Raw genomic sequence first — 17,244 nt, 5'->3', positions numbered from 1 at the left:
CACCTTTATTCATTGTTGTAGTGCTGGTGGGGGAAGGACAATGTATTTTCCCTTTTTCTGAAAGCTTCATAATTTGATCCAAATGAGATGATTACATTTTGCGGAGTTGTTTCAGCTGCCTGTCCGGAGCCAAAACTGCAAGAGGTAGGGCAGGCTGAAGCAGTCACGGCTTGACCATGAGCTGGAGTTAACACTGTTGCACAGAAATGTGAAACAAAATTTCACAATTTATCTTAATTGACTTACATATTCATATTTCAAGATGTTGTCATTAGACAAAAACAGTATCTTTGAAAGAATTAAGTAAATTGCTATATATTTCCGAGCTTCCAACTCATGAACACATTCTGCTGTAAGCATTTCTGAACCCAAAGAATGGTTCTCATCAACTGAATCCAGCTAAATGCCATCTAGCTCACCTTAGGTAAAATATTCTTGCTAACTGCAGCTCTCCATGAAATATATTTGTAATCATTAACACTGAAGTCCTCTTTGGAACTTATTTTCCTCTGGAATTGAGCAGGGCCGGATCTACTCAAGTCTTCTGAAATATTGTGCCAACTGCTGTTGCTGAATGCCTTCAGTTTAGTGGGATTTATTTTCATTAAATTTAGGTAAGTCTTATCTGGATACTTTATAGGGAAATGCCTTTAAAGTAACACCTAAAATAACTGTCAAAAAATTATCTGCCTTTCTAACATTTTTATTTAAGAATGTTTTAACACTTGTATATACAACAGCACTTACCATTTTCCAATGGAATAAAAGATATTGGGGGGGGGTGTCAGAGAACAGGAATTAGTATGAAGGTTAAAGGAGTAAAATTAGGGTATCAAAAGAAGCATCAGGTAGAAAATCTTTGTCAGCACTACACTGTTTTAGGAAAGAATTAAGACCATCTTACAGGGAACGCAATTTTGCAATCCCCATAATCAGAGTACTCTGACAAACCTCGTAGCCTGATTTAAAAACAGCCCTGCTGTAACCAGAAGAGTCAGATCTTTGAAGAACAAAAAATAGCGAAGGTGTATCCAGAAAAACACAGCTGAAGCAAGGGCAGCAATCTGACGCACTTAAATAAACACTTGTTGTCCTCCTATGAGCGTGCCTGACAAGGGCCCGCGCTGACGGCTCCGGCGAGCCTGCTGCAGGGCAGGATGAAGCCCTGGGGCAAAGCGGGGTGTGCGGGACCAAGGTGCCCCGGCACGGTCGGGCACGGCGCAGGAGGACTCCAGCCCGCGCCCTGCGCCGATCCGCCGGAGAGCCCTCCCGATTGGCTGCCGCGCCTGTCCATCAGCGCTCGGGGCGGGGCCAGCGGCAGGGTCCGTCATCGCGGCGCGACGGCGACCAAGCCCGGCCCGGCGTTATGGCGGCGGCGGCGCCCGGCCCGTTCCCGCCCGGCAGCAGCGCTCCGGACACGGACCTCGCGGCCTCCGAGGTAGCGAGCAGCGCTCTGCGCTGCCTGGCCGGGCTGGCGGGGCAGGTGAGTGCGGACCGGGCGGAGGGGGAGGCTCGAGGCGGGGCTGGCGCCGCGCCCAGCTCACCTCACCTCTTTTCGGGGGCCCGAGCTCTTGCTTGTGTCCGGCCTGCGGGGCCCTCCCGGGCTCCAGGAACAGACTGCGGCGCTGTAGAGGACACAAGTCTGCTACAAACCAGGGAGCGGCCTCGCTCCTGGCGGTTGTTCGCGCCCGCCCGCAGGAGCGTGACTGCCGGGGAGGCGGTGCCGGCGGCCTCCCCCTCCTTCCGTCCCGGCCCGGGCAGCCTAGGGCGGAAGGGTACTGCTGCTGCGCTCTCACAGCCGGGGCCGTGCCTTTGCCTCGTAGTGACGGGACGTTTCGTGTCAATCAGTAGTTTGGCGGATGATCTCTCCCGTGGGATACTGCAGTCTGCCTAATTGCTGTATCTTCACATTCAGCGATTCTGAATTGAAACGCTGCTGAAAGCTTACTGTGTGTAAGGGATCAGGAGATTGAAGTTAGCCCTGCCTTGGTAATAACATACTGTGAAACAAACAGTGCATCTCAGTGGGTCAGAATTTTTAAAGGAGCTTTGCTCTATGGTACTTAAGTTGAAACACCTACTTTAGGTTGAGTAATGGCTATGAATTATTTAACAGATGTTACAGTAGTGGTGGGAGGTCCTTATCAGGAGAAGGTTTTAGTAACAACTATTACTATAAATAACTTACAGATTAATTTATTTTCCACTGTGGAAACATATATGTAGTTCTCTGAAGGCGGTAGAAGTATACTCTTGCTTCAAAAATTAGCACTCTAGAAGTTTGGGACCAGATGATGAGCTATATCTGCAGGAGCTAGTGTAACTTAATGTATGTTTATGTAACAGAACTACTCAGAAATGGACTCTTAGATACAGAGGCAGTTTGGTAGTAGCTGCTAGCTGACCTGAAATTAATTTTTAGAGTATTTCACCTCTTGTCTGTGTAGAACTCTGTATTATATTTGCTTCTCACCTCCAAATCTGCTAGTAATTGTCTCAGTTTTCAAACAAACAGCATCCCAAATTACGGGCTTGAAAATTCAGGCACTAAGTAGTAAGAGTCTTAGTTTTCCTATCTCTGAAGTGGTTAAAAACTACCCTAGCTTTTGAATAGGAGTGCAGTGCTAAACAACTTGATAATCATACACAGAGACATGAAAACTAGTTATGTAGTGAGGATGAAATGCCCCATAATTCTTCCTGGTGAAAATTCTAAATGTGACCAGTGAAGAACTAGTGAATGTCAGTTTATCTAGATGTAATACTGTTATTCATAGTATTGTACTTACAACATTAATGTTAGTGAAAAGATGGAACTCTTGTATTTATGAAAACCACAAAGAAGACTAATGAGAAAGTTTCCTAAGCTCTTAACCAGGGTACTCATCACAAGTTTAATTGATTGTTTTCAAAACTACATTAAATGCTCTTACTTTCTCTCTTTTCTTCAGTAGCTTACTTGTTCTCCAAAATTTGCTGTACAGGTAGCATGTCACTGGAGAGAGCTTAGTGATTTTTAAAAATAACTGGGTGTGCGTGGACAGTTGTGAGAGACCAGTTTAGAGTTGCTGCATCCCCTCAGTAGAGTTCCAGTAGTTACGGTCTTCGTTGGTGTTTGGAGTGTCTTATTTCCCATCTTACTGTCCATTGCACTGAACTATAAGGGGCTGGTTGCTCCATCTTAGCTGGGAAAGTCACTTTAATTGCTCAGTCAAGATCCTTTCCAGCTGTTGAGCTACACGCTTTCTGCCAGCACCTGAGTTAGATTTAACTGTGGTGTTTTACCCACTTACTGACTCTAGCAATCTGTCTTGCATTTTTAACTGAAAGTACGGATTCCCCATTTTTCTTTTATAGAGATGAGTGAGCATGTGCCAGATTCTTAGCAGTCACAGTTTGTGGTCTGTCATAGTAGTTAAGGTTGGATTTATGCTAGCAGGTTGGATTGTAAACAGGAATATTTCTGGTGCAGTAATTTTTTTACTAGGGCAATCAATTGCAGCACAGTGACTGGGAGGACTTCTGAGAATAAAAACTCATAAAACCAATATGGCTGATCCTGAAAAGTTCTTTAAAACTCTAGTGACAGTGTTTTTCATAAAACAGATTTCAAAGAGCTGGAATGATTTACAATCCTGTAAATGGCTGCAGAATAGGCTGTGGAGTTATAAACAGACAAAGGCCTTAAAGTTATCAAAACACTGACTTTATAAACCTGTTTGTCACAGTTCTAATAGGTATAAGGACGTGAAACACCGAGAACTTACTCTGTTGTACTGGCAACTTGTTTGGATGGAGGAGGGGTTTATTCTTTAATTGTATTTAAAAACAGTGTCTGTGAGTTGAAAATGTTACTGGCCTCTAAATTATTTGAAGTCAGAAGTTCTGAAGGTTTTGGACATTGAACCACCTGGACAGTAATGGCACACTATGATATGAAGGCACACATCAGCTGATTCTTTTTGAAAAAGGGGGCCTATTAGGAAATTGCAGTAGGACTTCTGTTTTGTTTCACTACGACAACTTACAGCTGCACCTTTTTTACCCTGACAGTGGTCTGTAATAGAGCATATAGGAGATGTTACTGTAGAAACTCTGTGGAGAATACATGTTTCAGATGATGACATACACACAATGGCTTAATTCCTAAAGTAAATTTTGTTTCTCCTAAATTCTAAATACATTCTTGATTTTGAAAGGTATTCAAAAATATTATTTCCTAAAACATTACTTTTTTACATCCTATGTAGCTTAAGTACTAAACAGGAATAATAATTTGTGTGAAAATTGTCTAAAATACATTATATATCTAGTCAGACTTTCTTGTTTGCTATGTAATTTGGGAACTACTGCTGGATTTAAAAAGGCTGATCTTTGACTAAAGAAGGAAGGCTCAGGCTTATAGTTCTTTACATACAAAATTGTGATAACTCATGTGGAACAACTTATCATCCACAGCTTTTCCTTCAGAATGATGGAGGCAGTCTTGTATTCATTTCCCATTGTTTCCTTGTACTCTGCAGTGGATTCAGGAAACAAATGCATATGCATTCTATGTTCTCATCCGTAATATTTGATGCTGTTAGAAGGTAGATGTCTTTAGAGCATAAGTTCAAGGTCACTTTTGTCATCTTCCTGAGGTACCTTTTTCCATTTCACCCACAACCCCTTTTTTAATGGAAGGAGGAGTGAGGGATAGACATACAAATATGCATATAAATTGGGAATTCAGTGTGGCAAGCAGAGTACCTGTAGTTCCTCTTGATTTTGAACAAGAATTTTATCTGTATTTAGAATTTGGGGATCATTTGCAGAATGTTTGTTTGAAGAAAAACCTACTTGGCTTTAAGAAATCAAAGTGCTCATTACTTCAAGATCTTGAAGAGTTTAAGTATAACAAAAATGGTGAAGGTGGGTGTGAATGAATGTGTGTAGTTAATTAGTGATCATTGACAATTGGCTTTGTATTAGAAAGCAAAAGTTTATTTTTATCTTATAGAAGATATGTAGTTCTTTTAAATAAAACTTCAGATTCACTATATGTGTTTATTGCTTTGGGAGTTAAACATTACAATTCCTTGGTAAAGAGAATAGACTGTGGCAATTGTTATTTTGATCCAAATGCATATACAGGAAAATAGTGTGGTTTGGAAATGGATTTGGTAGTGGTGTTGTGTAGTCTAGAGTTTGTTTAACCATGAGATTTTTTAAATATTTATCTTTATACACATATTTTTAATGCAAAGCTTCCTTTGGATTTGCAGCAAGTAAAAAATTCAAGAATGTGGCATAGTGCCACATCAAGACATTGGTCATGCAGGCATAGATAGTCTTACAAATCTCTGAAGAAAATACATGAACATACAGGAGATTGCCATCCTGGATACATGTTTCTTCCTACTGGTGGTGCTAGCGTCTGTTAGAAGTAGGTACAAGTGATCAACATAAATGGTATGTTTTTGTACAATAATTAATTGAATAAAGCTAAGGACCAGATTAATACAATGACTATATGATGAGTTAGTAAGGAATTTTTAATTTTTGAATATACTCTACAAATACCACGACAGCTGCTTGGACTATAATTAATATCAAACCTTTCCACTGTCCTCATATAAAAAGGGTGTGGGTCTATATGAGACGGAGCATAATTGTTGTCTTGTAGTAGTCTTGTATAGTTCTGTGATGTTGATACAGATAACATAATTTTTTATTGTGTTTGTTTTGCCCTGTTGAAGTTTAACCTCGGAGACGATATTGTGAAAGTTGTAATCGATTGGAGCAAGCTTCAGAGCACATCAGCACTTCAGCCAGCATTGCTCTTTAGTGCACTTCAGCAGCATATTTTATGTTTACAGGTAAATATTTCATGGGACGCATTTGACTTGACAAAAGTGATCAACAACTGAAAGTAGTTATATATCTAAACTGTAAAATTTTAGTAATTTTGATTTTACATTGCTCTGTTCAACAAAAGAGGAATGCAAAAGTATTAAATGCTTGGGATTCCACTATACTCCATAGGTACTCATGCTTACGGATTTTTCAGATTAGTGTTGAGAATAGCCACTGTAGGTGAGCAGGCTGAATAAATGCAGCCTCATTGATTTCTAGACTTGCATTGTAAATGTGATACATTTCCATCTATGGTGGGTTATAATTAAGCAATAAGACACGGCAGGTGTGTGTCATGCTATGATAATGATTCCATGCGTTGGGTGAGTTTTGAGGCTCATAGAGTGCTTTCAGTGGTTCAAGAAGTGGCATTATCCCAGCATGACACATCCTGGAGTGTCTTACTGCAATTAAATATATTTTCAGTGTAGGGTTTTTTTTTTTTTAAAGAGTAATTTCTTTGACATTAATGTCTCATCTTGCCAAGTAGCCAGTCACCATTACTGTCATTTCTTTTAACTATTTGAAACTTTCCTACCCTGCTAAAAGTACGTGTAATTTAGTTGCATGGCAGGGAGGGTTAGCAGTTTGTCAGCTAGTAACTGAACAGTGTTTGACTTTGATATGTAAAAGATGGGGATTTCATAAGTAAAAGATGGGGATTTGAATACCAGTATTTTGCTTCAGCTAGTCAATGAGTTATTTCGGGTGAGTAGTACTGAGAGGATGAGAAAGGAAGTTTCTGTATTTGCTTGTCTGTACGTAAAAGAAAGGCCCTTTGTTTTCCAGACATCCACCAAATCTTTGGTGTGATGAACAGAAAGAGAAAATATGCAAGATAAAAGCAAGTAAAATTTACATCTAGCTGTCAAAACACTGCAAGTAGGAATTTGATTCCATGTAAGGAAACATGACTGGTAAAAATCATGTTGTCTTTAAAAACATAAAATAATTACTAGAGAGAAAATAAAGCTGTGGTATTCAGATTAGGTGAAACTAATAAAAATTAAAAAAGAGGCAGTGGCATATATATGTACTGAGGTTTTGTTATTACATCACGTGTAAGAGTTAGTGCAGTAGAATAAGCATTTTTGCCACTACAAATGTCAGTGCATTCTCTCATTTAATTTCATGACCTAAGTAGATAATCAACCGTGTCAAGCAAAGCATGTGTTCGGGATAATGCCTACATATTTCATGTCTGTGTTCTCTCATTCAGTTGGGCAACTGTGGTTTCAAGTGGAGAACCTAGTGCTGTGGTGATAAAGTAAAGGCTTTACAGTGTAAAAGCACTGGCTTTCATGTTAAGGAGGAAAAAGTACTAAGCCTTACTGTTCTGAGTAAGCATTTGAATGACATGTTAATTAAGTGGCGATGATGCCAGCGATTGAAGCTTTGATTCAGCTAGTAACAGGGGAGTACAGACTGATTGTCACAGAAATTTGGGAGTTTTCCTCTACAAATCTCTAAAAGACACAGGTCAAAAAGGTCAGAATCATGGTGTGCACAGTATTTGGAAGGCTTTTTTTCTACTCTTATTACTGTACTCCATTAGAGGAAGATGTTGTAATTCCCAAAAATTATTTCTGTTGGTCTGGTTTGGAAATTGTGGTAGTACTCGGCTTTTTGTTTTTATAGGATTTTTTGGCTTTTATTTTTTTTAACCCTAACATACAGTTTTCTTTGTTCAGCCTCTTTTAGAAAAACTCCAGGCTTTGATTAAAGAGGAAAATATAGGCCATGTTGAACCCGCAGGTAAACCAGAAAACCAAACCTGTGAAACAAGTTCAGATGTTTATGATGGTAACTGTCAGACTGAAGAAAAGTATCCAAGTTATGACTTGGGAGATCTGAAGGATACTCGTATTCATTATGATCCAGAGGTGGTCCAAATAAAAGCTGGAAAAGCAGAAGTAAGTGATTTACCTAAATTTAAAAACAAACAAGCAAAAAAAAATCTTTCTAAATTTTAAATTTAAAGAATGAAGTAGATATATGCCATCATGTTTATTACCTGCAGATTGACAGGCGGATATCAGCCTTCATCGAGAGGAAACAAGCTGAGATCAATGAAAATAATGTCAGGGAATTTTGCAATGTTATTGATTGTAATCAAGGTAACTGGCTAGCCAGACTTTAATCTTCATAGCAATTTAAGTTGTGTGGGTTTTTTTCTGTAATAATTTTTTTATTTTCAAAAGCACTGATCTATATTTAAAACTGAACTTTCTTTTATGAGTAACTTTGTTTTAAAATTAGGAACTTGCATGTGCACTGCAGTTGTCAGAAAAACAAAGAAAGTAGTCACTGGATGACAATATTTAATGCATCTCATACAGAAAGATTATAGCTATTATTGTGTTCATTTTAAGACTTTCTATCTTAGATCAGATGATTTTGTAGCAATTGTTCCCGGTGCTTAACTAGGTGTTCCTCCAAAGTAAATGGAATTGCAATTCAGAAATGTCTTGTGAATTGCATATTCCAACTGAAGTTAATGCTAGTTAAATTACAAAGAACTATTTTTACAATCAATCTGAGTTACTAGCTACTTAAAAAAACTTTTTTCTTTTAACATTGCTCATGCTGTTGTTGTTTTACATACACCAACTGGTACAATTGGCTGTATCTGTAACCAAACAATCTTAAATCCATCTAGTAGGCTGGATTCCATTTACACAATCAGTAACCCTGTAGGCAAATGCATCTTAAAAGTGAAGACACTTTTAGATACATAAGTGGTATGGAGACATTTTCTAAGTACCTGTGAACCCAGATGTGCATTGTCTCTGTAATGTACTTATGCTCTTAGAGATCAATGTGTATTGTTCCATAAGCTTCCAGGAGAGTAATTCCTTGAATGTTACTTGGAATTCAAATGACATCTGAAGTCTAGTAGAATATGCTAGATAGTAAAATACTGATTCTTAAAATTGTTAGTTATGTACAGAAGAAATTATAAGATCTTTCTTGGTATGTGCAGACATAATAAATAAAATACATGTAAAGCTTTAGTGTATATGAGCAGAGTTTAAAATGTAAACATTAGAATAAACTGAGATGGTCTCTACTGTAGGTTTTTATGGCTAAACAAATGCAATAAATCACAGGCATCAGAATAAATGCAGGAAGACTTAAAAAAGAATGCTGATGAGTACACTATATCAGTCTAAAAATACGAGAACAGTTTCAGAAAAGGGCATAAAACCAAAATAACACTGGTAAGCAGGAAAAAGGCTTCTACAGGAAGAAAGAAATAAGTTACAGAGAAACACAGTGAGAAGTAAGAATCAAGTAAATTTAGTCCTGATCCAGTAAACTACTATGTACGTGTGTGCATACATTTATATGAGAGACTTATCCAATTAAAACCAGTAGGTCCATGCAAGTGTATGAAACTATTAATGGGCAAGTGTTTATAGAATGAATGAAGTATTTCTAATGTTTTTATTGTCTGAAACATTTTAATTAGATTTGTAAAATACAAAATAAATAAATAATTAATACATAATTAAGACCTCATTTTCTATATTATTATTTATTTAGAAAATAGCTGTGCCAGAACAGATGCAATTTTCACACCCTACCCTGGATTTAAAAGCCATATAAAGGGTAAGCAACTCTTCTAATACCCATTTTATTAATTGTCCAGATATAATAGCATTGATGAATTTTTGACTTCAGAACTTTTTGTATAATGCAAATGTATTGATTTTTGACTCTGGTGAATAATTTTACATCTTCAGTTATGCCTCCAAGGTTTTCAATCCCATATCTGCTTCACTAAACTAATGCTTAGGTGCTAAAGACCAAAACAAAATAGTCTATTTTCATTGTATGAAAGGAAATGTGCAAAAGATAGAGCAGGACAGAGAAGCTGAACAATTCTTAGCTTTTCTTCAAAGATGAAGCCAGCAGTTCAGTTAAGGAATGGAAATTAAATAGAATTATCTTCTATTCTTCATTAGTTGGTATAATGTATTGAAATAGAAAATAGTTTTGGGACACAGTGAAAGTTCCAAGACATAGGTTTATGGGAAGTGACAGACTGGGGAACAAGTTTACCACTGCACTAACTTTTTGAAAGGAGTAGATAGTATAGAAATGGTTGTCCAACAGAAGTTATGTATAAAATATTGCTTGTCCATCTGCTGCTCTCTAGGTGTACACAAGTTACCCTGTCTAAAAACAAAAAAAAAATACCCAAAATGAGAATGAAAGTAACTCTTGTCTCTCTTTTGAGAGAGATAGTATTCAGTTATCCACTTGATATTGGTTCTAAAAACCAGTTAATTATTCTGAATTATATAATTCAGAATAATACTGTGAAGCACAATGATAGGTATTGAAAGGTCTGGTGAGTTAAGAGGGAGATGGGAAAGTGAGTTTGATTTTAGAATCTTTCACTAAGAAGCTCTTTCACTAGTCAGTTTTTTAAACTGAGTGCTAGTTTGCGCTTCAAGGAACCGTTCATAACTGAAACATAAATAGACATAGAATAGAAAGGAATTGGAAGTAAAACCAGCATAAACTAAAGCAAGAATGTAGCATGTGGCCTTCATGAAATACTGAGTAAGAAGGTGTGTGTGTGTGTGTGCGTGCTTCAGTGTCTGGAACTGCCAACAAAGTCTTTAAGTCTACAGTACACTGCAGTAGTTTTATCAGGAAGGACTTAAGAAATGACTGCGACTTAAAGAGAAGTGATCAAAATCATCTGATGAAGACATGGCTCAGCATGGGTAAAAGAATCAGCTGTAGAGTCACTAAAGCTTTTACTCAAATAACAAAGATTAGAAGTGAACTTCCTTGTTGAGGTTCATACTGGTTCTTCTGGTTGTTTACCTCTCCGTGTCTTCATGTATTTATGATGCTTCCTGTAATATTTGGTCTGGCCTCTTCTTTGCATTCATAACAGCTCACATGTACAACTGCTGACATAGATATCAAGGTTTCTGCTATTTATCAGCAGCTGATGACAAATTCTTGGTACTGCTATTCTACATGAATGTATGAGTAAATCATTTAGTTTGCGTATGTGAAGTCCTAGATTTTTGTCTTCTTTAGTTGCTCATGCAAAAAGTAGGAAAATACTTTTACTTCAACTTTTGATCTTAATGCATGTGGGACCTTTCGTATGAGAGATTTGTGTGAAATTGATTTAACATAGGTTTTTATGTTTGAATATTTTGATTCTTTTAGTTATATATATGTTTCATATGTGAAATTTGTGTTCTCTTGACCTAGTTTCTAGGGTAGTAAATACATACGGACCTCAGACTAGGTCTGAAGGAGCACTTAGGTCTAGTCACAAAGCCAGCCTACCCATGCATGATTGTGGAAACCAAGCTGTTGAGGAGAGATTGCAAAACATTGAAGCGCACTTACGGTTACAAACAGGTTTGTATCGTGTTTTAATTTTGACATTGGTATGCCAGTTTATACTACAGTTATCATTACTATGGTAAAACTGGGCATGTCTATGAAAATTTTTACTGTAAACCAGTGGGTAGATCCACTGAAGGGTTTAGTCACCCCAAGTGCAACAATCCTATGCCCAAAATGGAACCCAGGTTTAAGCCCAAATTGGGATGCTGAGTTAGTGAATGTACACTTTATGTGGTGGCAAATGAGAGAGGCACTTCAGAACAGGATTTAAAACAACGTGGAATATTTGGTGGTAGGGGTTCTTCATAGCCACTGGAGTTGTCCTGACTGGACCCACTGAACAGGAAAAGCTGAGGTTAGGTCTCAGTGCTGCTTCATGGACAACATGTCCTGGGGACAGAATCAACCCAGAGGACAACTGAAAACCTTTCCTAACAGTGGATGATTCTTAAAATAATTAAGTGTAAAGCTTATTTCCCAGAATCTGGGAAGCTTGTTGTCAGTACTTCCCTTTAGCCATGCAAACGTGAGTCCACACCTTTCACTAAAATAAATGCCATAGCCACCAGGCTACTGACATGTTTTAGGTAGTTGCTTTCCTCACCACAGCCCCAGTTTTTTATATTATAAATCAATGAGGCACTTATCAAGAAGGAATTTGTATTTTTCTTGAAAATTGTTTACAAAACAGGACAAAAGCCCAGATCTTCATCTAGTAAAGTGAAATTTCTACACATCACACTGCAAGCACACTTGACTTTTTTTGTCTTTTGAATACTGAATAGATGCCAATCCATTCTCTAGGAATATGATGAACATTCACTAGATTACTAGATTCCTCTGAATATGTACTGTATTAAAAGTCCTCTGGCAGCAAGGAGAGTAGGATATGCCTAGATACAGTTGAGGCAGCAGTGAGAGCTTCATGCTTAGCTGTATAGCTGTCTGAAAAATAAGCTGGCTTTTGTGAATGGAAATAGAATTTGAAAGTGGCTGACCAGTATTAGGGTGGCAATGTGTGGTAGCTTTGCAGTTCATGTGCATTGGGGATAATGACTGGAGGTAGTTAAGGAGGGGTCATTGCTTCCACATTGTGCCTATAAAAGATGATAGATAATTTTGTTTGAAGGAAGAGGTCAGCTTAACTACAGTATAGGGTAAGAAAGTGAAAGCGTGCAATACCAACTCAACTCCTGTCCAAATCAGCATTCATGGGGAAGGTCTCAAGATTATTTGATGCTTATCCCAGCAGCTGTGGAAAAAGTATTAATCTGAGCAGGTAACATGCCTCACCTACCTGCTCACCAATTTTTGTTTCTGGCAACAGAAGAGTTAATCTTGACTCATCTGCTGTTTTTCAGAACAGCTTCTTCTAGTGCTAGCAGTGCTCTTTTCCCTTTACACTAAGAGAAAGCAATATTAAGAGTGAGAGGTTAGCCAATTTAATTAGTAGCTGCTGAGTGTTGAGTAGAGAGCAGAACTGAAGGAGGGAAGCTACCTGAAAAATTGTTTCTCTGAAGGGACAAAATAGGTGAATGACTAAAACCCCACAAACATTAATGCTTATTTCAGTAGTTTGTGGAATAGAATTGTCTTGTCTAAAAGACCCAGAAAGAGAGGAAAATGGGCGACAAGAAGTAAAAGTTTGCTATGGCTTTGGTTGTCAGTGTTCAGAACCAGACTGTCATTCTAATTGGAATAGCCAGCACTTGTAATAAACAGTTATTTCAGTTTATTAAATACTGTGTAGTGTAAGTAAGATGCTTGCAAAGACTGATCTTTTTGATAAGCCCAAGCTCCTGTAGTATAGATGAAAACAGCAAATGGGTTGAGATGGGTTTTTTGTTGCTGTTGTCTTTGTGGTGTTGTGGGTTGGGGTTTTTTTGTTTGGTTGGGTTTTTGTGGGGGGGGTTGGGGGTTTTTGTGGTTTTTTTTTTTTTGGTCCCCCAAAGCTCTTTTATTCCACTTGACACACACGTTCCCCATCTCTGTTCTCCCACCTATAGCCAGGCAAATGCTGTTTTTTGTCAAGCACAACTCATACCTGTCCTCTAACCTCTGATGTCCAGTAGAGATAGGTTTCTTTCAGAACAATCTTAGATATCAGCGCTGAATTCATGTGTGCTCTGCCATCCCATCTGCCCTCTCTAATGCTGCTGTCAGTTTTGAAGTGGTAACATTTCATGTATGACCAATGCATTGTAAGACTGATTATTAGTTGTTGTAGGGACCTTTTCAGACATACTTCAGCCAAATGCTGAAGTTGTCTTATTGCCTTCACTGGCTGCCACTGGCTTATCAATTAGGTTTTACCCTGAATTATACTAATTATCCTTCTTTTTTATTATCCCATCCATTTATTTTGTTTCAGCTACTGATTGATAGCTGGTCTTGAAGAATTCACGTCAAATTTGCAATTTTTAGTTTAAAAAGTTACTCAAGAGCTTTTCCTGATTTCTTTGCATTTGTACTGATGCATTTAGGTGGCCCGGTACCAAGAGACATTTATCAGAGAATTAAGAAGCTTGAAGATAAAATCCTTGAGCTGGAAGGACTGTCTCCTGAATATTTTCAATCTGTAGTAAGAAATTCTCTCACCTTTTGGCATACCTAAATGCATTTGGGCCTTTTATGCTTAAATCTTTCATGTACAGAGAAAAACTTAAGGAGTCAGAGGGCAGACACTTTTGATAGACAACTCTGGCTTGATGTAGTGGCTACATTACATGTGGACCATCTAGTCAAGTTCATATTCATGTCTACCTAATTTCTCATTCCAAAGAAAATATTATGTGTTGGGGGAAAAAATTGCAGCCACTCAAGCTGAAATAATTTGTGAGAAATATATCTCAGAGGTTGGATTTCTCCCCTCTGCCCTAAAATCTGAAGTGTTTCTTATGTCAAGAAAATTGACTGAAGTTTTGATTTTGATACAAATCATTAATGGCTTAAATCAGCTGAAATCTTCTGGGCTTCTGTATGTGATCTAATTATTAACAATCAGCTATGTGAATAACTTCCAAAAGGATTCATGTGATTCTATGACTTAGATTTCTTTGTTTCTGGTGTTCAGGCAGAGTTCTGAATAGTACACCTTAACCTTCACTCACCGAAGTATATTAGGACAAAGAGAACATTAGTCGTTACTACGTTAGGCTCTACTTGACTGTAGAAATTTCTTGTCAGTTGTCTTGCTCTTCTTTCCACATGTAACAGTAGGAATATCTCTCTTACTGTTGATCATATTTTAATTTATATCTTCTCCCTTGAGACCAGCCAAAGAAGAGTTGGCAATAAAAATAAATGGCAATATTATAAATTTGTTTCATTTTTTAATCTGTATTGGAGGTCAATAAAGTTCTTAATTTGTGAGGCTATTCCTTCAAGTTGTTGAAAACCATAAGTTAAAACGTACACTTTCATAAGCTGAAATTTCTATGGAAAGTGCTTTGAGTCTTTTCTAGAGTGAGGTTTGGAGAAAAATTGGTGATGGTGTCAATAGTAGTGTTGCACAGTAATTAGTATATTTTATCTAAAGTTTTGCATAAATATTTCAAAAAGCTCAATTCTGTCTGAAGGAAGCTTCAGTTAAATTGATAGCTGTTGACTGCCAAGCATGGAGAAGCTTGAACAGGTTCTGACTTTTCTCCAGTAGTATTTCTCATGATCCAAAGTACTTAATTATAAAAAAGATTTCTTTAATCCATGGAATGGCAGTCAGTGTTTTTTCTTTACTTTAAAGACTCTTGTCAATGTTGTTACAGAATTATTTGTGGTCCTCTGTTAGTGCAACATTAAGTATGTTTTGATTATGTCTTTTCTTCAGAGCTGTTCTGGCAAGAGGAGAAAGGTTCAACCTCCCCATGTAAGTGCCGTTAACTTTTGTTTATCTTAAGTTTAAGATGTTTGGAGCGAAAAGTAAGCAGAAGTTCTACCAAGCAAATATCTGAGTTCTCAGAAATAGCTGCATCAGTATTGGATAGTTTGCTGGCAAAGAAGGAGGGAAAGAATCAGAAAGGTAATAGGTGTTACAATGAAATGAGTCTTCTAAGAATCTCTGTTAGGGTAAGTTGGTGTTTTCACGGGTTAGAAGGATGACAGAATAAAAAAATCTGTAATGATGTGAATCAAGCTGGGAGTAACAAGCAGTTTCTGTATTCTGATCAGTAATGCCTTCTGGTTTTGTTTTGTGGCTTAATGGTTTATGTTGATTTTAAAAATTATTTTTCAATTTGATTTATTGGTTTATGAAGAGACAAAAGTAGAAATGGCTGGCTCAGCAAAAGTATTGCAGAAGGACCCAGCATTGTAGCAGATACTAACCTAAGTCAGTAAGACTTGCCATTTTCACAACACCATCACATAAGAGAATGCATTAACTGTGTACCTTAGACCACAAGAGAGAAGTTGTCCTTGGTGCAAGTGGGACCATGGCTGAAACGCTGTCTGCTACTAGCCATCACACTTGGAGACAGAGAGACTGGGGACAATGCTTAGAATGGGATGTGGGGCATCTGAGAATTGAGGAACTAGGCTTGTTTATATGAGGAAAAAAATCCTGCATAGGATGAAATATTTTTATATAAAGGATGATGACCAGTTTGTGTAAGAAGACATCGAAAGATTGTCAGGTTAAGTGGGCACAGAGGAGCTTGATGTTGGACAATAGGAAAAAACCCTTCAGCTGTAAAACCCAAGTTCCATGAGATCTATAGTCTCATCTGGTGCTTTAACATCAAAGGATTTCTTGGTTTTTTTATGAGCAGATTAAACAAACGTCTAACAGAAATAACATGGCTATATCAATCAGTCTCTGATTAGGACTGTCTGTTTCTTCTAAGTTTACATTCTTTTTTTTCAGGTTTAAATAGCCAGACTAGATTCAGACAATTCTGCAAAAGTATTTCTGTCACTTAATGCAATATGCAGTGACCTCAAGTATCAAGTGCTAGGCCACTTCTCTAGCAAGTAAAAGATGTAAATGATTGTGATTTTTATTTTGTTCTTTTAGCAGAACTATTCATTGGCTGAACTTGATGAAAAGATTAATGCTATAAAACAGGCATTACTGAGGAAAACAAAAGAAAGCAAGTCCAAGGAGGCTGAGCAGCTTCTTCGATAAAAAAAGTCTTTTCAGAATCTTCACCGTGCTTTACACATAAACCATAGACCTGGGTAGTGTGCTTTGGGGATGATTTTAGCAATGAAGACAAAGTATGCATATAAGCTCCATTTGGATGATCTTGAAAGCTTTCTTTCAGAATAACTCATTTAAAAGCATTCTTATTAATAAAAAAGTGACTTTAAAATGAAGAATGTTTCAGGAATATCATTCTAATAATCCATTCCCTTCTGTTATAAAGGAGGATTGCAGCACTGTTTGTGTGTGGAAAGTCTCAACCTGCATACAAAAGCTATGTCTCTCGTGTAATTCTTTATGACTAAATGTTTAAAAGTGCTGTCTTTTGAGTACTTTTCACCTAAGTAGTTTGCATAGAGTTGTGAAATAAAATTAAGTCTTTCCTCAGAAATAAACTGTCTCGGGGAAAAAAAAATTACAAAAAATCTTGCAGCATGCATACTTACCTGCATTTTTTTTCCTGAATTTGTCACCATTTTCACTGCTGTTAGAAATGCAACAAATTGCATTTGTTTGACAGGTGGTTATGGAAATACTATATATGTAAATAAAAACAAGTGTTCTTCACTTCCTCAGTGTTCTGTGTGAATTCAAACTTCATACCCTGCTAACAAATTCAATATGTTCTAAAGATGGGAGATTTTGAGGAGCATGCCAGCAAGGCACCAGCTTCCCTTCCATTTGCATGCTTACATGACTTTTGAATCATGGATGCTGGCTATGTAGTTTAAAGTCAGACCTTTGCCCACACACTGCAGTGTGATTTTGTTGTGACACTTTATTTTTGTTTGTTTGTTTTAATAAACCATTTTTTATTTATACAA

At 37.5% G+C, this 17,244-nt stretch overlaps 1 protein-coding gene and 1 long non-coding RNA gene across 10 annotated transcripts in view; one reads left to right on the top strand and one right to left on the bottom strand.

Annotated features, from left to right (window-relative positions):
* LOC108504452 overlaps positions 1–1,765 on the bottom strand; it is a 17,671-nt gene extending 15,906 nt beyond the window's left edge. For 5 of the 7 annotated variants that reach the window (XR_001877108.1, XR_001877109.1, XR_001877114.1 and 2 more), the window contains exons 1-2: positions 1,550–1,765; positions 2–193 (exon numbers count right to left, since the gene is read on the bottom strand). This is a non-coding gene — a long non-coding RNA (uncharacterized LOC108504452). Of the gene's footprint in view, position 1; positions 194–951; positions 1,230–1,549 lie in introns of those variants that run through there. The other 2 variants (XR_001877111.1, XR_001877113.1) reach the window with 2 other exon arrangements.
* Positions 1,346–17,244, top strand: MBIP (MAP3K12 binding inhibitory protein 1). 3 transcript variants are annotated; one of them, XM_017829459.1, is made up of 9 exons: positions 1,346–1,483; positions 5,739–5,858; positions 7,587–7,808; positions 7,916–8,012; positions 9,442–9,507; positions 11,140–11,292; positions 13,764–13,861; positions 15,107–15,145; positions 16,295–17,244. In XM_017829459.1, the coding sequence occupies exons 1-9, from the start codon at positions 1,367–1,369 to the stop codon at positions 16,400–16,402; spliced, it is 1,020 nt and encodes a 339-aa protein (XP_017684948.1). In that variant the 5' UTR covers positions 1,346–1,366; the 3' UTR covers positions 16,403–17,244. The 3 variants fall into 3 exon arrangements, with proteins under 3 accessions (XP_017684948.1, XP_017684947.1, XP_017684949.1); XM_017829458.1 differs by having other exon boundaries at positions 16,292–17,244; XM_017829460.1 differs by lacking the exon at positions 13,764–13,861 and having other exon boundaries at positions 16,292–16,429.

The sequence above is a fragment of the Lepidothrix coronata genome, unplaced genomic scaffold (assembly GCF_001604755.1).
Source record: "Lepidothrix coronata isolate B3197 unplaced genomic scaffold, Lepidothrix_coronata-1.0 Scaffold164, whole genome shotgun sequence".
Taxonomy (NCBI): Eukaryota; Metazoa; Chordata; class Aves; order Passeriformes; family Pipridae; genus Lepidothrix; species Lepidothrix coronata.
Note: the sequence above shows the minus strand (reverse complement) of the source record. Positions and strands in the feature narration are given on the sequence as shown.

What these genes read in the sequence shown, in the direction of transcription:
- MBIP (XM_017829458.1), top strand. Translation starts at nt 1,367, where the DNA reads ATGGCGGCGGCGGCGCCCGGCCCGTTCCCGCCCGGCAGCAGCGCTCCG. An exon ending in TGGCCGGGCTGGCGGGGCAG is followed by an intron (nt 1,484 to 5,738) that starts GTGAGTGCGGAC and finishes GCCCTGTTGAAG; the next exon opens with TTTAACCTCGGAGACGATAT. An exon ending in CTGAATATTTTCAATCTGTA is followed by an intron (nt 13,862 to 15,106) that starts GTAAGAAATTCT and finishes TCTTTTCTTCAG; the next exon opens with AGCTGTTCTGGCAAGAGGAG.